Source organism: Canis aureus, chromosome 7 (genome assembly GCF_053574225.1).
Source record: "Canis aureus isolate CA01 chromosome 7, VMU_Caureus_v.1.0, whole genome shotgun sequence".
NCBI classification, from domain to species: domain Eukaryota; kingdom Metazoa; phylum Chordata; class Mammalia; order Carnivora; family Canidae; genus Canis; species Canis aureus.
Genome location: NC_135617.1, coordinates 34,969,617 through 34,991,693, shown reverse-complemented (window position 1 = coordinate 34,991,693; position 22,077 = coordinate 34,969,617). Strand labels below are relative to the sequence as shown.

Genomic DNA, 22,077 nt, shown 5'->3' with positions numbered 1-22,077 from the left:
TTCATGGTTATGTTGTCTTGTGAATGCATCTATTTTTGGTTGCATTTCTACAACTCCTGAGTAGTTAATTGCATCCCAAACTCCGTATTAGGAGCTAAGTCTTCAGAGATAAAGAAACCCTTCCTGTCCTCAAGGGAATACCCAGAACCTGGAGGTAATGAAGATGTTGGGTGAAGATGGGGGAAAGGAGACAACAAAGGCCATGGACATGTAAGCAAATAATCTCAAGACAGGGTGATAAATGTTGTGACAGCAACGGGCACTGTATGTTAGCTCAGAGGATTGATACTGAACCCAGGATGGGTAGAGAGGACTTCCCCTGAATGAGTTGGTAAAATGAAACCCACTGCAGATAGCTTATGGAAAAGCTAAAGGTGAGAAGAGATTTGTAAGCAGTTTGTACCTCTGTGCAAAGGAGGGGGAGGAGCTAGTGTTAAGATGAGGCTGGAAAGGAAGGCAGGACTCTTAGCACGGCCTAGAAATGCGACCTGTCAGCACAGTAGTTTGGATTCATCCTGCAGGGAATGAAGAGGCAGGCAGAGGTGATGATGGTCATAGACAGAAAAGACATCTTGGGGCAGCTCCTAAGTTTAGTGGCTGGCATGGACAACATAACTGCCTTTCACTATCACCCATGAAAAATATCATGGCTTCAAATTGCATCAAACTGCAAAAGTGGAAATATTATGTGAGACTAATACGGGTTAAAAAAATATTTCAAACCAGTATATTAAAAAAAAAACCCAGCATATTCCTTGGTTGGTGCTTACATGAACACTTTAGACGTATAGACTATGTGCTTAATGACTTTCAGTTAAAGGAGATTTAAAAACCTACTAATATTTAAAGAAGCCCTAAATGTAAGTGACTTTTAAGATAGAGATGCTGGAATAGAAATACTTTTCTAGAGATCCAGGTGCTCTAACATTTTGGACCTATTACAGTTTTTTATATCTTTCTAATGGTTAAAAATTAATGCTTAATTATAAAAAGTTGGAACTATCAGCTCAAAGAGTTTAGCTGCTGGCTCTCAGATTCTGATTCATGACTTAGGCTGTGGTTGTGTGGGGTGGGTTCACTTACCTGGAGTTGAGACTTTTCTGCTAGCTCCTGATAATATGGGGACTGTGAGTCAGTGAGCTCTGCCTTAAACCTCTGGTTTGTCAGAGTGATGCTCAGCTCTACCTTCTGCTCCAGTGGGCCCTCAGATATCTTAGTGGATTCTGCTTTACTTTCCTAAATTAAAAAAATAAAGGATCATCTATTAGCATAAACCAAAAGCATATGGTAATATTAAATAATATATATTGCTATTGTCTCAAGAAGTAGATTATGAAAGCTCAAGTGCTTTTAGAATTAAAATCCTATTAACTAGAAGTGTCCTCTGAATTTTGGTACTTGACAAAGTACCAAAGCGCCAATGAGTTAACTATTTAGGATCCTTGAGAACACTGTAGTTTTATGACTATGTGCTTTCCATGAAAGCATTTACACACACACACATATATATACACACACATATAATTCATATATATTGCCAGAGCATCACTGGGATTGTACCACATTCTTGTGTAACTTTATGAATACTCTTTGATGAGGACCAGATTATACAAAATAACCTAAGGATGCTGAGATATTACTTAATATATTCTTTTTAAGATAAGAGCCTAGACTGGGTTAATGAGACCATTTGTACTTAAACTTCACATTGAAGCTAGTTAGCAAGCACTGACAGGTCAAGAGATGGTTTGAAATATCTCTCAAAAGGAATGGCATATCTGGGCCACCTTTGGTGGCATGTGGCTTAAAAGAGAAGCACTTTTCTGAGGATCTGGATTTGACCTCTGATCACAAGGGCCAGGGGTCATCCTTCTTGCCCTCTGGACTATGAACAGGAAGGAATGTCTCACCGCTCTGAATTCACCTGGGCTCCCTGGGTACAGAGCAAGCCTAGAGCTGGGTTTCAAACTTGAGGTTTGACAAATTTTCGGTATTGGGTACCCAGATAATCATGAAATCTGAACAGCTTTCTTAAAAGAGTAAAACACATGTCTGTAGAAAATTGAATATCTTTGGTAATGTACATATTCTCTTATTAGTGAAAATAGAGCTGTGGAAGCAGAAAAAAGAGACCAACCAATAGAAAATGACATGCGGGACAAATCTCATGTAGTTTCTCCTCATTTCTTATCACAAACTCCTCTCTTCCATGGGCAGTGGACAGCAGCACAGCCTCTAACTTTAATTGGGCATATGAAGGATGTAGATTCACACTTGCCAAACTACTGATGTTTAACAGAAAGATTTCTTTCTTTCTTTCTTTCTTTCTTTCTTTCTTTCTTTCTTTCTTTCTTTTCTTTCTTTCTTTCTTTCTTTCTTTCTTTCTTTCTCATTCATTCATTCATTCATTCATTCATTCATTCATTCATTGAGATAACACACATTAAGCATCTGTAAGGGTATAGAACAGTGCTAGGACCTATGGGAAGTTAAAAGAAAAATATCCTCAGTAATACTCTATTACCTAGGGATAAAAATCCAAACTTTTTTCCTGACACACAAGGCTCTCCACAATCTGACTCTAATCTGAACAATTTTATTTATTTTTTATTAAATTTTTTTCTTTTTGTTATTAAACTTCTGAGTAAGCCCAGGTAGAAAATCTTATTCTTAAAAAAGTTTTTATTTTAATTACAGTTAGCTAACATACAGCTATTGTCTCAAGAAGTAGATTATGAAAGCTCAAGTGCTTTTAGAATTAAAATCTTATTAACTAGAAGTGTCCTCTGAATTTTATTGACAAAGTACCAAAGTGCCAATGAGTTTCAGGTATAGAATATAATGAGTTAACACTTCCATACAACAGCCGGCGCTCATCATGACAAGTGCCCTTCTTCATCCCCATCACCTATTTCACCCATTCCCCCCTACCACTTCCTCCCTGGTAACCCTCAATTTGTTCTCTATAGCTAACAGTCTGTTTCTTGGTTTCTCTTTCTTTCTTTTTCCCTTTTCTGATTTGTTTTGTGTCTTAAATTCCACATGGAAATGAAATCATATGTTATTTTCCTTTCTCTGACTGACTTATTATCACTTAGTATTATGCTCTTCAGCTCCATCCACATCCTTGCAAATGGCAATATTTCATTCTTTTTATGGCTAAATAATATTCCATTGTATATACATACCACATCTTCTTTATCCATTCATCAGCTGATAGATATTTGGGCTGTTTCCATATTTTGGCTATTGTAAATAATGCTGCTGTAAACATAGGGGTACCTGTATCTCTATGAATTAGTGTTTTTGTATTATTTGGGTAAATTCCCAGTGGTGTAATTACTGGATCATAGGTTAGCTCTATTGTCAACTTTTTGAGGAACCTCCATACTGTTCTACAGAGTGGCTGCACTAGTTTGCATTCCCACCAATGGTGCAAAGAGGGTTCCTTTTTCTCCACATGCTTGCCAAAACCTGTTATTTCTTATGTTGCTGATTTTAGCCATTCTGACAGGTGTGAGGTGACATCTTATTATAGTTTTGTTTTGCATTTGTCTGATGGTAAGCGATGATGAACATTGTTTCATGTGTCTCCTGGCCATCTGTATGTCTTCTTTGGAAAAAGTGTTTATTCATATCCTCTGACCCTTTTTAAATTGGATTATTTGTTTTTGGGGTGTTGACTTTTTATAAGTTCTTTATATATTCGGGATACTAACCCTTTATCATATATACCATTTACAAATATCTTCTCCCATCCCATAGGCTGCCTTTTAGTTTTATTGATTATTTTCTTCATTGTGTAGAAGTCTTTTATTTTGATGTAGTGCCAACAGTTTATTTTTGCTTTTATTTCCTTTGCCTTAGGAGACATATCTAGAAATAAGTTGCTAAGGCTGATGTCAAAGAGGTTACTGTCTGTATTCCCTTCTAGGATTTTTATAGTATCTTGTCTCACATTTAGGTCTTTCATCCACTTTAAATTTATTTTTATGTATGGTGTAAGAAAATGGTCCAATTTCTTTCTTTCGCATGCTGCTGTCCAGTTTTCCCAACACTATTTGTGAAGAGAGTGTCCTTTTCCCATTGGATATTCTCTCCTGTTTTGATGAAGATTAGTTGACTATATAGTGTGGGTGTATCTCTGGGTTTTCTATTCAGTTCCATTGATCTATATGTTTATTTTTGTGCCAGTTACCATACTGTATTGATTAGTACAGCTTTGTAATATAACTTGAAGTCTGGAATTGTGATGCTTCCAGCTTTGCTTTTCTTTGTCAAGATTGCTTTGACTATTTTGAGTTTTTTTTGTGGGTCCACACAAATTTTAAGATAGTTTGTTCCAGCTCTATGAAAAATGCTATTTTGATAGGGATTGCACTAAATGTGTAAATTGCTTCAGGTAGTATAGATGTTTTAAGAGTATTTATTTTTCCAACCCATGAGCATGGAATGCCCTTCTATGTCTTTGTGTCATATTCAGTTTCTTTCATCAGTGTTTTATAGTTTTCAGAGTACAGGTTTTTTACCTCTTTGTTTGGGTTTATTCCTAGATATCTTATTATTTTTGGTGCAATTCTAAATGGAATTGTTGCTGTTTGAACAATTTTAGTCTGTGTCATTTCTCCCTGCGTTGACTACCAGATAGCTTGTTCACTGTTGATGAGATAGCACATTGCTTGTGCTAGTCTCCTGACTGGAGACTCACCTCACTGCTCCCCATGTTGACCTCCAGCACTAAAACATATGGGGACACACACACACACACACATTTTTTTACTTCCTACTAATATCTGATGGTTCATTTAAAATAATATTTCCTCTGATCATTTAGGGTAGAAATCTTTGCCTCCTCTAATGTCTTGTAGCAATGAATAATATTTGAATTTTTCATTTAATACCTATGCCATATTCACCTAGAGTCTTTTTATGTGCGAATCTTGTCAACCCACATGTAATCTCCTGAATCCAGTATTATTCATTAAATCTCCCAAAGTTTAAAAAAAATGTGGCCACTTATGCCAAAACTCTTTGTGAACATTCATGACTAGAGGTTACATCCTTTGCAACCTGTCCTGGTCTACCATTTTGTTCCATTCTATACATTCGCCATCTTCAAGTACAGCATTTAAATTATTTTGTCGTACTTATTTGCATTATACAATAACACAAATATTGAAGGCAGGAAGTGTGTCTTAGGATCTTTGGCACATATCCCAATGCCTGGCACATCAGAGGATTTTAGTAAAACATTTGCTGAACAAAAGTGATGGGTGCAGGTGGTAAAAAGGTTAAGAGGAGAAAGTGATGAATATGGAATGAGATGTTCAAGGGATATTTACTGCAGAAAGGGGGGCCCATATTAGATTTTGAAGAATATGGGATATAAGTAATATGAGAAAAGAGAAGGTGAACTGAAGTCATCTTTGAAATTTTATAGTGAATAAGTTTAATCTCAATAATTTTTTCCAACAGCACTTTTGACTGTTCATGGAATAGTAATTTTGAGAAAAATGGAACATTTTAATTCTTTGTTCATAGCAATAGTTCCAGCAAATCCACAGCTATCTGGCCTATAGGCCAGATAGAATGACCAGCAGGGTTCTCATCCCCGAATTTTCATGCAGAGCTGGTGAGACTGAACTTCTTGCCCTCATCACCTAGGGGAGGTTCCCAGGAGAGGAAAGGCTAGTGAAGTCTTGCAGACCACAGGGAAGTTAGGTCTGGTTGCAGTGGCAGTGTAAGAGGAGATTCAGGCTCTGATGTGTCACCCCTATACCCCTGCCCCCTTGTGAATTTGCTTCCCACTTCTGCTGCCACTATCTTGTCACTCCAGAGTAGAGGGAATAGAGATTCCTGGGTTCAGCAACAAGTGTTTGGCTCAAAGATTTTGGAGTGGTTAAAATGGCCCCCTTCTTGGATAACCACTATTAAATTCTGTAACATATCCTCTCCTCTTTCATGCCTTTTCACACAAAGAGAGCAGTGTGGTCAGTGCTCCTCTTTGCCTTGAGAACACTGTTTTTATTTTCACTCATTTGACACACAGGATTTCAGTCATTTTGATATTTGTTTGACCTATTCGCACTGGCCATGACTGAAGCAAAACTTCTTCCCTTACTGTCATTATGAGATTACACTTTGGTGGAGAAGGAACTTGACTGATTGATTGATAGGCTTATTCATTCATTTATTCTAGCGTTTGGTGAATACCTGCTGTATACGAGATTCTGTTAGGTACTGAGGGAAAAGGTACCCCTGCCTTCCTGGAGTTTATAATTAAGTTGCTTCTTGCAATTCTTCCCACCTTATTCTAGCTTTCAATCTATTTTTTTCCCTCAGTCCCTAGGAGAAGGAAGAATACTGAATAGGATGAAGTCACTGACTCTTAATTGGAATGATAAAAAATGCAGCACTAGTAATATTAAACGGCCAGTTCACCCATTCTCTTTTCTTGTTTTACTAATAAAATAATAACAGGCATGGGAAAAGCTAGATTGACTCTCAGAACTCCTTACTATTGTAGGCATCTTGGTGTCATTGAGGAGTGTGTCATCGAGAGTGAGAGGGAAGGGTCCAAGAGAGACACTGACAACATCTGTGGAAATGAAAAACATCACAGGCACAAAAATGAGATTGGAGAGGTTTACATTAGAACAAGGTCAAAATTTCATATACTTTTTCTGTCATTCTGGAGTTTACAGATGTGGGGGGTGTTTCTTACCTCATTTTAAAAAAATGTCACATAAATATGTTCTTGGGAAAATAGAACTCATACTTTTGATCTTAATTGAATTCTCCATTCTTCTCTTCTAGGTGCTATCCTAGTTTGGTGCAATTCTAGATATAGTACAGTTAAATGGTTTTGCCAGTGTGATCCAGTTAATTTTTCCATTTGTGACTACATAAAGGATGCCAGACAGATATTTATCTTGAATTAACTTGTTTGAACATATTGGTAATGGTTGTCTCCAAATTGTAGGGTAATGAGTGATTTGGTTTTACGTTTATTCTTTTCTAGATTTTCCAAGTTTTATACAATGCATTTAAATTATTTTATAAAGCTAGAAATATCAGTTAGTTTTGAGAAAGTATATTATAAATCTTGTCAACTTCAATTAAGGATTGCTTTTTAAATAATATACTTCCATGATCATTTGAATTAAGGTTCAGGAGCAGGTAAATGAGGAGATCTAAGCTTACCTGTAGAAAACACAGGGGTTTCATCAGGCTCTCCTAATGTCTCCTCTGTAGATATTTCATCTTTTCTATCACCACAGTAGAAAAAAAAGAAGAGGTGGTAAAAAAGGAGCTTGATAACTACAAGGGAAATGCATTTACTTTTCCTATACTCAATAGACTTAAAAGTTAGAGAAAAATCCTTTAAAACTAGGTTTTCCTATTTTTTCATTATAGAAGTAAACTTTAAATGTACTTTCATTAAAGAAAAACTCAAACAACCCCTGAAAATAGTTATGTTTGATTCCAGGGTTTTCCATAAACATCTTTCATGGGGTCCTGGGGAGCATTTTCATTGTAAGCAAAACTGGTCTTTGGAGTTTGATGTTTCATAGTCCCATTGTGCTTGCACTCATGTCCTCGACATCAAAGATAATTGCATGACATGATCTACGGCTGAATGTTCTTGCTAAACTCTTGGATCCTCAAACCTGCAAATCCAGAGAGTCCTTAAGTTTATTTACTAAAGTAACTCTGGTGGTTATAGTAATAGGATAGAGGGAGATTTCTGGATAATGCAGGTATATTAAATCTCTATTTTGGACACAACCATTGCCTGCTACAGTTATGGCTAGGTTTGCAGCGCCATGCAGTGGCAGTCTGGAAGATATCTAAGGGCAAATCGAAGGGTATAGTTATAGTTGTCTGCATACAATGTTGGCCCATTCTGTCAAGCTTTATGTAGACAGGAGTAGCAGTAGTGATATCTTTTGAAGCTCACTGAAAGATTTGTTACTATAAGCTATTAGGTCTTATAGCTTGTGTGTGTTAGTACAATATAGTCATAGTTGACATATATATATATTTAAATCAGATGAGTTTTTCTTTTTAAAAGATTATTTATTTATTTATTTGAGAGAGAGAGAGAGTTTGAGAGAGAGAGAGAGAGAGAGAGAGAGGCAGAGACACAGGCAGAGGAAGAAGCAGGCTCCATGCAGGGAGCCTACCCTGGGACTCAATCTCGGGTCTCCAGGATCACACCCTGGGCTGCAGATGGCGCTAAACTGCTGCGCCACCGGGCTGCCCTGACCAATATATTTGACCCAATTTTCTGTGACTCATGATGATGGGAAGACCATCACCCCTCTGCAGTGTAGAGTCTGTAGAGTCTCTGGCTGTAGAGTCATCTAGATTGGCTATAAACAGTGGGACTATCTACATATGTATTTCTAACATACAAAATTTTGCCAAAGTCCTAATAGAGGGAGTATACAAAATGTTATTCTTTGGCCTAGCATGGACTTTGACCAATCAGAAGAGATGTAAACATGGAGGACTGTATTGGTGCACACAGACTAAATATAAATACAGACTGTTTTGGAATTAGGTATACTTGTTTGTTTCTGCTAGTTTTATGCTATATGCTTAAGAAATAGTTTTTATGGATATCATATTTATAGCGCTCCCATATCAAACATTACAGCATTTGTGATTTAAATAATTTTCCTTTTTTTTCACTTTAGAGAAACTTTGTTTATAGTAAGATCTCTTTTCTTTCTATCATAACTTTGGTATTTTTGTTTCACTTTGCTGTAAGAAAAGAACACAACCAAGAGGAATAGTTATTAAAGTGCTGGCTACGGTATTGGTTACAAGTCAATAGCCCACTTTGTGCAGGACACTGTTTCAGATGCTATTTCTTCATCCTTTGCTATTGGGTGTGATTCTGCCACTTTAATGGCAATCTAGACCATCACTCAGAAGTTATAATTTGGGAAGCTGGGACACTGGGTTCTTTCACTGGCTTTTATTTTTAAGTCATTTGAAAGTGGCAGATTTATGGGCTACTCAGGTGAGAATATTTTCTGTTTTGTCTTTCTAGAAATGTTTGAAATAACAGGCCTGCCTGCTTTCCTTCCTTCCTTCCTTCCTTCCTTCCTTCCTTCCTTCCTTCCTTCCTTCCTTCTTCCTTCTTCTTCCTTCCTTCCTTCCTTCCTTCCCAACTCAGTAATCATAGTTAATGTAAAATGTTTGTCTCTTGCTCCTTAGAAATTCTTTCTAGCAATGTTGGTAGACACAGGAGTGGGTGGGATGATTCTATTTCTTTCTCTTTCTGTCTTGGGTAGCTGTTTCCTGTAATTTTTAATGTTTTTCCATCGAATCTTGGTACATTCTGCTGGATTTTTTTCGTGGATGGATGGCCTCTGCTTTATTTTTTATTTTTTTGAAATGGAGGAGTATCATCCTATAGTTAAATCAGAAAAGTGAATATCTCTGTGTCATGTGAACAAAGTTAATACTCTAGTACTAAGATTTTCCTCAATTACATTATTTCTTCTGGTAACAATTTTTAAAAATATCTAAAGAGTGGCTCAGTAGAAGTATCAATTAACAAAATATATGAGGACTTTGCTCAGGTCTGTGGTGGTGGGTGGAGAGATATAAAACAGTTCCTGCTCTTGAGGAGTTTAAATTCTTACAGGAAAATAGCGTAAAGCAGTGTTAAATACAAATCTAAGTGCCAAAAAGTACAAAGTTCAAAGCAGGAAGATATTGCTGCAGGCTCAAACAGGTGTGAAGACATCATGGGATCCAGGTGGGACTCCACTAGGAGCTTCAAGGAGAGTAGGCTTTGGATAGGTAACATGGAAAAGCAGGTTCTTCTGGGCAAGATGGAAAGGTTAGGGGTCAGAGTCCAGATGAGTAGGGTTTGGTTGGTGTGCAGTAAGGAATGGCATGTGGCCACAGTGTATCATGGGTAATGGAGGCAAATTTGGCAAGGTAAGGGGATGAAAGGCCTCAGTTGATTAGTTTGGTCTCTGCCTCAATGAAGGTCCTGGCAGGACACAGATGGCTCACTCATTGTGGGGTAATTTGAACAAAGTTTAAAAAAGGGATTACTGGGGCATCTGGGTGGCTCAGTGGTTGAGCATCTCTCTTTGGCTCAAGGTGTGATCCTGGTGTTCCAAGATCGAGTCCTGCATTAGGCTCCCCATAGGGAGCCTGTTTCTCCTTCTGCCTGCGTCTCTGCCTCTTTCTGTCTGTCATGAATAAATAAATGAAATCTTAAAAAAAAGGGGGGATACTTATTAAGTTGTGGGAAGGGTAAAAGAGCAACCACAAGGCCGAGTGCAGTACTCAGGGGTGGGTAATAGTGGGATCTTCAAACCACCCTTTGTTTAGGAGAGGTGAGAGAATAGGGCACTTACCATGAACCTGAGACAGAGAAGGATCTGTGGAAAGGCTGCCTGACAGGAGCTGAGATGAAACTGAAGGATGACAACAGCCCTCAAAGACTTTGCAAGTTGGTTGTGAGGGGAGGTGATAAATTCACTTACCTCATCCTATCCTCTGTCTCTGATCTCGTGCTCCCTAACAGCTGGCCCTATCTGGGAGTCAGGGCAAAGGATATGAGTGGTTTTATCCTTACCACTCAGCCTTCTGTACACAAGAGCATGAGGGGACTAGTGAGCAGAGGATATTCAGAAGGGTAAAAGGAAGATGTGGGAATCTTTTGAAAGTCATTGAACAGGGCTCAATGTAAGAAAAGGAACTTTTCAGACTTATTAATCCAGCAGCAGTTATGCAAGTTAAGGAGGGGAAGAGGTTAGAGGCAGGGAAATCCATTAGGGAGATCATATTTGACATTTTTCACAGTGTAAATTAGTAAGGTCCTGGAAGAGGTTGTTGGCAAAGGGAATAGAAATGAAGGAATAAATGTGAAAAGCATTATAAAGACTTGTCAGTAATTCATAGAGCCAAATTTGTGTCTCTCTTAGTACTATCTTCAGATTTAGATTTCTAAATGCTATAAATGTATATAATTTGTGTTTAGAGTTTGTTTCTGTTCTTTAATCATTTTATCTAATGTACTTTTCCTTGCCTTTTTCTCATTTTGATTCTTATTTGATATTCAATTCTTGTTGAGAGTATAGCCCAGTGCTTCGGTAATTTGGTTAGAGAAATACTAATGCTTTACAGAATACCAAATGAGAGTTCAAAATGCATGTTACTTTCTGATTGTATTAGTATTTTCTGACGTAATGAATAGTTTATCATAAATTCTAAAGTCAAACTATTTTAGTTGTTCTATATCTTATAAGTGAAAATACACATTAGATACGTAACACATAGAAATGAATCCATTTTATCTGCAAACATAGTGCCAACATCTATCTCAATCGTTAGGGTCTATCCATGATCCCTTTATATACTCATTTATCTTTAGCACAATATATGCATAATTTGTCTGTCAGAATAACCTACACAGATCTCAGTGCTGACATAATATCCTAAAGGTACAATAGCTCAGTCTCACTCCATTATATGATCTTTCAAAAGTCAAGTGCATGCTGCACTCTATTTTGGGTACTTACCTCTCAGGAAAGTGTCTCTGTTTTAGTCTCTGCAGAAAGATAAAAAGTAATTTTACCAGGGTAAAATGTCAGCTGAAGAGGTAAAGTCTATTTTCATCCTCTTTTCCCTTTAACTTCACTTCACTCAGCCCGTACAATGCTATTTTGCAAAAATAAAATTCTTGTAGGCCTTATCAGTTATTTCTAAGCATTTCTTCAACTAATCCTTATGCAGTGGAAACAAATTTGAAAGGGGCAGGGACTAGAGGCCTTGGAGCTATTTGGGCAGTGTTCCAAATGTACAGCATTTAGACTCACCTGCTGAAGAAGATCAAGGTGCTCCTGGGAGTTGCTGAAATTTTTTCCAATGTCGAAAAGGCAGAAAGTCTCCTGCTGGCAGATGCTGACCCAGTCCTGGTATTCCCCTGGGTCAGGGATGCGATCCAGAAAGATCCGATATGCTTCCCACACCACTTCCTGACACACTACAATGCAGCACCATTAGGAACAGAAAATGGTCACATCCTAAGACAATCCCTGTTTCCCAGCCTAAGCATCATTTCAGACCATGGAGAGCTCTTTTATGGCTTATGTGGGCATGCTAATTTATAGCCCACAGAAATTAATTCATTTAACAGATATATATTGAATCCCTGTATATGTTATAGAGAAAAATAAAAGAAGGAAGATAAGGAATATGAGAGAGAGAGAGAGATATTGAGTGTGTGTGTGTGTGTGTGTGTGTGTGTGCAGTTTAAAATAGGGCAGTTGAGGAAGGCCTCACTATAAAGGTGACTTTTAAGCAGAATGGAGCCTTCTCCATACTCAAGGCTGGAGAATGCTCTGAACATTGAAGGAACAACAAAGAGGTCAGTGTGACCACAGCAAGGATGAGAGTAAAAGAGGATAAAGACAGAAAGATGAGGGGAACAGGGACTGTGTAGGGCTTTGTGGACCAATAATCTTCATACTGGGGCATAGGTGCCTGGCTATATTTAAAGACTTTCCAAGGGATAAATAGGCACATAGACAATTTAAAGAGAATCAATATCTAGGTCTCATTTTTCCTATCATGCTTTTCTAAAGTCAGCCTTCCTGAGCACACACTTTTCCTTTTCTCCTTTCCCTTTGGCCAGCACCCTTTCCCCATTCATCCTTTTCCTAATCTTACTGTGGCACAGTGCCTTTAGGTTGCCACACAATGGGATGATGTGAAATAGCAGTGTGGAGGTTAAGAAAGCAAGTGAACTCAGTTGAGGGGTAACATGTGTTTTTGCAACAGGGTGATTTGTTGTTTTCAACATATTAGAAAAAGTCCTAATGGAGTTGACAGGTGACATCATTAAAAATAATGACAGATCATGAGTGATTATTAACATATAATGCCAAAGCAACTTAAAGCATAAAGATATTACTATAACAAAACTCCCATCTGTTTCCATTTATTTACATAACAAGTTTTCTCAGTATTTAAGTGAGATGCTTAGGGATAAAATTGATCCTAAATCCTGTCTCATTGTGGCAATATATAATATGAATAATAGGTAATGGTACATGAACTAATATCAGGAATGACACCAAAGCAACTCCATCCATCCAGAGGCTGAAGCTAATGACACTTAAGCTACAGGCCGTTCATTTAAACTGGACTCTTCCAAAGTCTTGTTCCTAATTTTGTATGTATAAACATTAGTACCCACAAAACCGGGTATCAATATCTGATCTTATATCTGTTAATATAAATTTACTTAAGTTTTTTGTTAAATTTGTATCTATCTGTTTTAACCAGTTATATATTAAAAGTAATTATAAATGCAACTGGACCTAGAAAAAATTTCTTTGTACACATAAAGCCTACAGTAACAGGAAATAGATAAAATCTATAAATCAAATTTATATATGTATTTTTGTTACTAAGAAGTATGTAAGACTAACCAATAGCAGACTTTCAAGCATGAAATAAATTACATTAAGGTAGGGCTGTGAGGGCAGCCCAGGTGTCTCAGTGGTTTAGCGCCACCTTCAGCCCAGAGCGTGATCCTGGAGACCTAGGATCCTTGGATGGAGCCTGCTTCTCCTGACTGTGCCTGTGTCTCTGTCTCTGCCTCTCTCTTTCTCTCTCTCCCTCTCTCTGTGTCTTATGAATAAATAAATAATATCTTTTAAAAAAAAGATAGGGCTATGAAGTGGGAAGTGGAGTGGAAATGTGGGTGTATGGATAAAAAGGATCCCTGTGGCATTTCCTACTGTTGAGAAGAGTACGTGAAGATATGTACTTGTGGAGTATTTGATAGTAACTATTGAGTAGCTATGGTAGATTCTACTGGAGACATACAAATGCTCTAATTTTTGTTTTATTTTCAATATCAATATTTACAACTTACCAAATGTTACATATTACCTAATCATTTATACTTATAATGAAAAACTTTAGATATTAATTGAAAAGCATGCAAAGGGGTACATACCTTAAAAATTAGAGGATTAAGTGAGGAAAAAAGTTAGATGATATCTGTTATAAACAATTATAATATGTTGGTTTTTACCTCAGGAGGAATGGGGAGCAATTGGAGGCTTTGAGACAGAAGCTGACATCATCTGAATTTCTAAAGAAATTCTACCTACCTGCTGAGAGAAGGTGCTGGGGGAAGGAGCAGGTGAGAGAAGACCAGTTTGGAGACTTACTCCTATGCTTTATCTTCCTTCATTCCCCATTTTTTATATGTCTGGATTTCTCTTAACTTTGTTTTTAAGAGGCAAAGAGAATTCCAGACCAAAGAAGCTCAGGTTATCTACCAGCAGCGACCTCACCAGAATGCACAAAGCCAGGAGTGGGTGCAGTCTCCTGCACCTCAAATGTGCCATCAAGTTTTCCACACCTAGGAAAGTAACAGGGGTCAGCACACCTGGAGAGCAAGTGAATAGCCTCACCAGGAGAGCTCACTTTTGTGAATGTTATCTTTCTCCTGCCAGGCAAGGATCAGAGGGTTGTAATGCCTTTCCCAATACCAACACTCATGCAATCTTTTGATCTTCATCTGTACTCAAGGGTCTACATACAACACAAGAAGGAAATGACAGTTGACTATCTTGAGGTTTGTCCAGATCTTAAGAGTTGTGTGTCCAGCCCAAGCAAACCAGTTGCCCTTGCTATCCTTCTCATCTACCTACTCCACACTCTTTGGGATGTTATTTTGACTTTCTATCTCTCTCCAATGCACTTGCTAATTTAGTTCAAAAAACATTTAAGTGTCAGAGATACAGCATTTGCATCATGTATACAAAATCAACTAGAGTTGCCTTTGAGATCTTAGTGTTGGTGACTTTCACTGATAATATCTGTGTGTGAAACATCTGAGAGAACATAATGTGATAATTCTTCTAATTACTAGTTCAATGTACCCCACGGCATGTTTCTTTTGGTCTCAGGTTAAGTCTTCCTTTTATTTCAGTCCAATTTAAGGCTTGTTTTTGGTGCCTGCATCTTCTGAGCTTTGCTTCTTTTTCTGCTGCCCTTTCTCCTACTTCAGAGACACAGAACACCCTCATCCCCATTAAAATCTCCTTTTCACAAAGGCTCTGAGAGAACTTTCTCCCTGAAGCACAAATGTCTGAAGCTGCTTAAGGAATTATTTCCCAGAAAGGAGAGATCACCGCCAACACCACAGAAATACAAACTATTATAAGAGACCATTATGAAAAATTATCTGCCAATAAGTTGGGCAATCTGGAAGAAATGGATAAATTCCTATAAGCATATAAACTACCAAAACTAAAACAGGAAGGAATAGAAAACTTGAACAGACCAATAACTAGCAAAGGAATTGAATCAGTAATCAAAAATCTCCCAACAAAAGGCCAGGGCCAGATGGCTTCCCAGGGGAATTCTACCAAACATTTAAGGAAGAATTAATACTTATTCTTTTCAAACTGTTCCAAAAAATAGAAATGGAAGGAATACTTCCAAACTCACTCTATGAGGCCAGCATTATTATCTTGATTGCAAAACCAGACAAAGACCACACTAGAAAAGAGAACTATAGGCCAATATCCCAGATTAAGATGGATAAAAATATTCTCAACAGAATACTAACAAATCACACCCAACAGTACATTAAAAAAATCCTTCACCACGAGCAAGTAGGATTTATTTCTGGGTTGCAAAGGTGGTTCAATATTGGAAAATCAATTAAGTGATACACCATGTTAATAAAAGAAAAGATAAGAACCATATGATCCTTTCAATAGATGCAGAAAAAGCATTTGACAAAGTAAGCATCCATTCTTGATAAAAACCCTTAACTAGGGATAGAGGGAACATACCTCAACATCATAAAGGCTTTATACAAAAGACCCACAGCTAATATCAATCTTAATTTGGAAAAACAGAGCTTTTCCTCTATGATCAGGAATAAGAGAGAGTTATCTGTTCTTACCATTGTTATTTAATACAGAACTGAAAGGCATGGTGTCAGACAACAACAACAACAACAACAAATAAAAAGACATCCAAATAGGCAAGGAAAAATATAAATTTTCACTATTTGCAGATGACATGATACTCTATGTAGAAAACCCAAAAGTCCCTACCAAAAATTGCTAGATACATGAATTCAATAAAGTCCCAGGATACAAAATCAATGTACAGAAATCCCTTGTATATTTCTAATGCAGCAGCAGAAAGAGAAAGCAAGGAATTGATCCCATATAATTGCACTAAAATCTGTGATATCCAGAAATAAACCTAGATAAAGAGGTTAAAGATCTGTATTCTGAAAACTATAAAGTGCTAATGAAAGGAATTGAAGATGATATAAAGACATGGAAAAATATTCCATGTTCATGTATTGGAATAGCAAAGATTATTAAAATGTCTATACTACCCAAAGCAATTTACACATTTAGTGCAATCCCTATCGAAATATCAATGGTATTTTTTGTACAGCTAGAACAAACAATCTTAAAATTTGTGTGGACCCACAAAAACCCCAAATAGTCCAAGCAATCTTGACAAAGAAAAGCAAAGCTGGAGGGATCACAATTCCAGACTTCAAGTTATATTATAAAGCTGTAGTGATCAATACAGTATGGTACTGGCACAAAAACAGACACATAGATCAATGGAACTGAGTAGAAAACTCAGAGATAAACCCACACTATATGGTCCAACTAGCCTCCAACCAAGTAGGAAAGAATACCAGTGGAAAAAAAGACAGTGTCTTCAACAAATGGTGCAGAGATAACTGGAGAGCAATGTGCAAAACGATGAAACTGGACCACTTCCTTACACCATACACAAAATTAAATTCAAAATGAATGAAAGACCTAAATGTGAGACAGAAAACCATCAAAATCCTAGAGGAGAACACAAGCAGTAACCTCTTTGACACTAGCTAGAGCAGCTTCTTAGTCAATATGCCTCCTGAGGTAAGGGAAACAGAAGCATAAAAGGAGTTATTGGAACTTCATCAAGATAAAAAGCTTCTGCATAGTAAAGGAAACAATCGATAAAACTAAAAGGCAACCTATAGGATGGGAGAAGATATTTGAAGGGTTAGTATCCAGAATATATAAAGAACTGATAAAACTCAACACCCAAGAAATAAATATCCAATTTAAAAAGGGTCAGATGACATGAATAGACATTTTTCCAAAGAAGACAACAGATGACTAGTAGGCACATGAAAAGATGCTCAACATCCCTCATCATCAGGGAAATGCAAATCAAAATTACAATGAGATATCACCTCACACATGTCAGAATGGCTAAAAAGAATAACACGAGAAACAATAGGTGTTGGTGAGGATGGGGGAGAAAGGGGAACCCTCTTGCACTGTTGGTAGGAATGCAAACTGGTGCAGCCATGCTAGAAGGTAGTATGGAGATTCCTCAGAGAGTTAAAAATAGAACTACCCTAGGATAGATCCACAGTTGAACTACTAAGTATTCACCCAAAGGATACAAAAATACAGAATTGAAGGGGTACACGCACCCTGATGTTTTATAACAACATTATCAATAATATCCTAACTATGGAGAGAGCCCAAATATCTATTGACTGATGAATGGATAAAGAAAATGTGATACACACACACACACACACACACACACACACACACACACACACAGAGGAATATTACCCAGCCATTAAAAAGAATGAAATCTTGCTATTTGCAATGAAGTGGTTCGAGCTAGAGTATATTATGCTAAGTGAAATGTCAGTCAGAAAAAGATAAATACCATACGATTTCACTCATACGTAGGAGTTAAGAAATGAAACACATGAACATAGGGAGAAAAAAAAGAGAGGCTAACCATAAAACACACTCGTTAGCTATAAAGAACAAAGGGATGCTGGAGGGAGGTGTGTAGAGGGATGGGTTAAATGGGTGATGGGTATTAAGGAGGGCACTTGTGTTGAGCACTGAGTATTATATGTAAGTGATAAATCACTAAATTCTATTCCTGAAACTAATATTACACCACATGTTAACTAACTAGAATTTAACAAAATCATGAAACTGAAAAAAAGGGATGCCTGGGTGGCTCAGTGATTTAGCGCCTCTGGCTTCTGCCCAGAGCATGATCCTGCAATTCTGAGATCAAGTCCCACGGTGGGCTTCTTGCATGGAACCTGCTTCTCTCTCTGCCTGTGTCTCTGCCTCTCTCTCTGTGTCTCTCATGAATAAATAAATAAAATTAAAAAAAAGAAACTGACAAAAAAGAATTATTTTTCTGGGGCATTGTTGTTTATAGGGATTAAAATGTTAAAAATGAAACAGGGACAAGTAGCTTTTCTTTAGACTTTTTTGAGGGGCAAATTCTTTTGGTGACTGCTCCGATGTCATTTTTCTGGCCTCCTGGAAGCTTAGCACAAAGCAGGAAATGCAGCATCTTTCCGCAGTTGGGAGAACAGGGAGCACCAGCTCATGCCCCACTAGGAGAGTTCTCCCATCCTTACCAAGAGGACATCAAAAGAACCCTTGAAAGTTAAAGCATCAAAGGATCTCATGGCTGGAAGGAGTCTGAAAACTTCTGAAAGCTGGATTTTTCTATCCTTTTAACTTACCTCTTATTTAACTTCCTGCACCATCCTTCCCTAAATCTACCAGGAAAGATTTCCACAGGGATTCTAGGGACATCCAGAACCTTGCCTCTTCAGTCTTCCCACATTTGCTGGCCAGTGCCTGAAATCTGACCAGAGTCTCAATCTTTCTATTGAATGCTTCACTGTAGGCTCTTTGGTGATGTGGAAAGAACCCTTGGGAACATGCATCAAGGAGGCAAGGCAGGTCCTGGGATAGTTATTCACATTTGTAAGGATTAGGTTAGACCAATGGTATGTAAAAATGGGGGCATTTTTGCCCAAGGTTGGGCACACATTAGATGGAGAGATAACACAATGGAGTAAGAGTCAGAATGCTGTGTTTTAACCATGCTCTGCCACTAATGCTGGCCCTGGCTGACCATGTCACCTCACTTTTTAAACTGTATAATGGAGGTGTTGGCTAGATATTCTAGAACTATAGCGTGTAAATAGATTACCTGGAGTCTTATTAAAATACAGATTCTGGAAATAGATGTGGTGGGGTGAAAGTAGGTCTGCATTTCTAACAATTAGCCAGATGCTGGTGACGATGCTGGTCTTGGATAACACATGGAGAACCAAGAACTAGGATTCCCTCTATCTTAATCTTTCTCTAAGGCATGTATTAATGTGAAAGAAAGATCGAGCTTTTGATTTTGAGGTTAGGAGAGAGGTGGAGGGAGAGAGAAGAAGCAAAAGAAGCAGGGGGAAAGGGGGAGGGAGATACAGAGAAGGGTGGGATGTTTGAGAGGAGTTTGCTTGAGTAGGAACACAGGGTTCCCCTGGGAGACTGCCAGAAACAAACTTGCCTGTCTTTCATTTGTGCTTTGGGATAAGCATATTTATGATTCTACTATGAAGTTCAGAACATTTTCATTTGTGCTGCTTTAAGCATTGGAAAAATAAATATATCAATATTCCATTTGATTTGATGAATGCGGAAGCTTTCTCTCCTAAGTTTGAAAGATGTCAAAAGATAATTTTGCAAAAGCAGTAACAAAAACAGAAAGTGTGTTACTCTGTCAAAGGAGCACCACTTTGTATCTAGTCTTATTTCTTGTTTCTTTGTGAACCAATTTGTTAGACTTAAGAAACCCATGCTGATGAATAGTAAAATTTCATATCACCCAGGGGCAGCCATAAAAATAATGGACTGTTGTTGCTGTGGGGAGAAAAACAGTGGTTTGTTTCATCTAGGAAAGCAAGAATGAAAAAGGCAAACCTAATCAAGAATAAAAAATAAAATTCAGAGTTAAAAACTTGGTTCAGCAATAGTCTATTTTATAAATACCTGTGATGAATCCTATTTCTGAATGTCATAAAGGATTAGAAGTTATATGAGAATAGCAGTTATATTCACATTCAATGTGATGCATTTGCCATATATTTCACTTCCATTCATGAACAAACAACATGAAATTTACCAGTGTCATTATCTGATCAATGTGTAGGCACATTCAAAATGAATAATTTACACATTATTGTCTTCTCTTTGCATTCCCAGTGGCCTCTTTGACTCCTGTATCCATCAACAAGCATTTAGTCAGGAACTGCCATGCAGAAGTGCTATGCTAGGAACTCAGAATAATAATATAGTGTACTTGATTTTCTATAATTAGAGTTCTCCTTCTGACTGTGATCCAGTACTTGTCATTTTTCTGTGGGTGTGGCTTCTGTCAGAAAGCAAATGTCTCTTCCACATAAAATGAGACATATGAGGAACATAAGGCCTGATATTTTTGAGACTCTCGTCTCCAAAATCTAGCAAAAAACTCTCCAGACTTATGCAACCTTTGTACATTTTACAGATGTAAATACTCAAGAACTTCAGAATGTTAGTATCATGAAATGCATTCTCTATTGTCATAATTTGCAATATATCACAGGCTAGAATTGAACCAGCACATTCTAGTTAATGGGTATCAAATAGAGCAGGTTGACTGTGCTTTTTGGAATGGAAATAAATATCTCATGTGATGAAGATGGGCCTCAGCAAACCCCCTCAACTTTCACATGTAAGATGAATTGAGTTTAGGCTTCAGCTAGATAAGATATTTTGCATTATTTGGAACAAACTGGGGGATTTAATAATATCTACTAAAGATTGTTTTGTGTTTTGTTTTGTTTTTTTCACTTAAAGAAGCAGCCATAGCGACTTTTTCATCTGCAGTAAGTGAATTACAAAGATAGCCACTAATCACTGTGGTGTGATTTAATTCCATAATGATTTCTGAGAAAGTCACAAGAATCCTTTTAGGCTGTCTTGGGGTAAAAACTGTACTGTAACTCTCCTGGAAATCACAGTAATTGTGTTGTAACTCCTGTTAACATCCCTGCATTATATCTTGGTAAATCATTGTTAATTTGTGACTCCTCTGCACTTGGATGTGCCTCCAGGTTTCCAAACTTCAGAACTTTTTGCTGGATCAGCAATAAACAATTTAAACTTAACAAGAAGGGAAAGAGGATATGGATTGTAATGTTGCTTTTGAAAAATGAAATCTTAAGTCATAAATCAACTTGCTCAGTTTTCTGACATTGTAATCATTCTGTGCTTCTTACTTCATAATAATAATATTAAAATCCAATATTGGGTTTTGGCAAAAATAAAACAAAGAGATAATACCTAGATACCAGTCCTTCTGGTGACTTGTTAAATGCCTTAATAGTTCTATGTTGCAGAAGACATTATTTTAAATGTAAAAGCAGATATCTACCATAGTTTTGAAAGTTTACTACTCATTACTGTTAGGTTAATTGCCTGATTTTTATAACTCCTGCGACTAAATGAAGGACTCTGAAAGTTTGGGGGCTAAAGACGTTGTATGGATGAGTGAAAGGGAAAGGATAAAAAGAATGAGAGGCTAAACAGGTTCCATTTCTTTCCTTACCTCTCAATCTATAATAAGCTTGAAGACTGGCTAAAATCTGTTTCATGGATTCCTGTGGACAGACTTTAACCCCAGTTGGGAAAAATGTTGACCTTTTTGTTCGATGCTTGGCCAAATCGAATATTCGTTTCATGGTTGACACTTTGTACATTTTTGGAGTACTTTCGGTTGTTTCGATTCTTGGGGCATTGTCTATGTCTTTAGTTTCAGAATGGTATATTTTAATGGAGACATCTGTAAAAGAAAGATTGATTTCCTGGTGAATATATACATCGATATATGTGAAACATATGATAAATGAATTAACCAGAAGTTATAATTCTCTAGTTTATTTAAGTTCTACTTTGGTGCAACTGCCAAATTTCAGTGACAAGGCATTTTCAGAAATAGGGGAATAGCATAATGAGCTGATCAAGTGTATTTTTTAAATCACCAACATCTCAAATCATCTTGCCTTTAGGAACTGCCAAATATTGAAACCATTTCCCACACATCTCTAAAAATCACTCCCCACTTAGCACTCAAGCCTCCCGAGAGATGGCTCTTTTGATAGACATTATAATT

The 22,077-nt window shown here is 37.3% G+C and overlaps 1 protein-coding gene across 1 annotated transcript in view; it reads right to left on the bottom strand.

The window, feature by feature from the left end:
* The window catches only part of IMPG1 (interphotoreceptor matrix proteoglycan 1), a gene marked incomplete at its 5' end in the record, with an annotated part of 107,713 nt that extends 85,887 nt beyond the window's left edge, over positions 1 to 21,826 (bottom strand). Inside the window, 6 exons of the mRNA XM_077902633.1 lie at positions 1,084 to 1,236; positions 6,519 to 6,598; positions 7,204 to 7,268; positions 11,556 to 11,584; positions 11,853 to 12,019; positions 21,514 to 21,826. Coding sequence (XP_077758759.1) covers positions 1,084 to 1,236; positions 6,519 to 6,598; positions 7,204 to 7,268; positions 11,556 to 11,584; positions 11,853 to 12,019; positions 21,514 to 21,826 — 807 coding nt within the window. The remainder of the gene's footprint in view (positions 1 to 1,083; positions 1,237 to 6,518; positions 6,599 to 7,203; positions 7,269 to 11,555; positions 11,585 to 11,852; positions 12,020 to 21,513) is intronic.
* Positions 21,827 to 22,077: the final 251 nt, after the last annotated feature.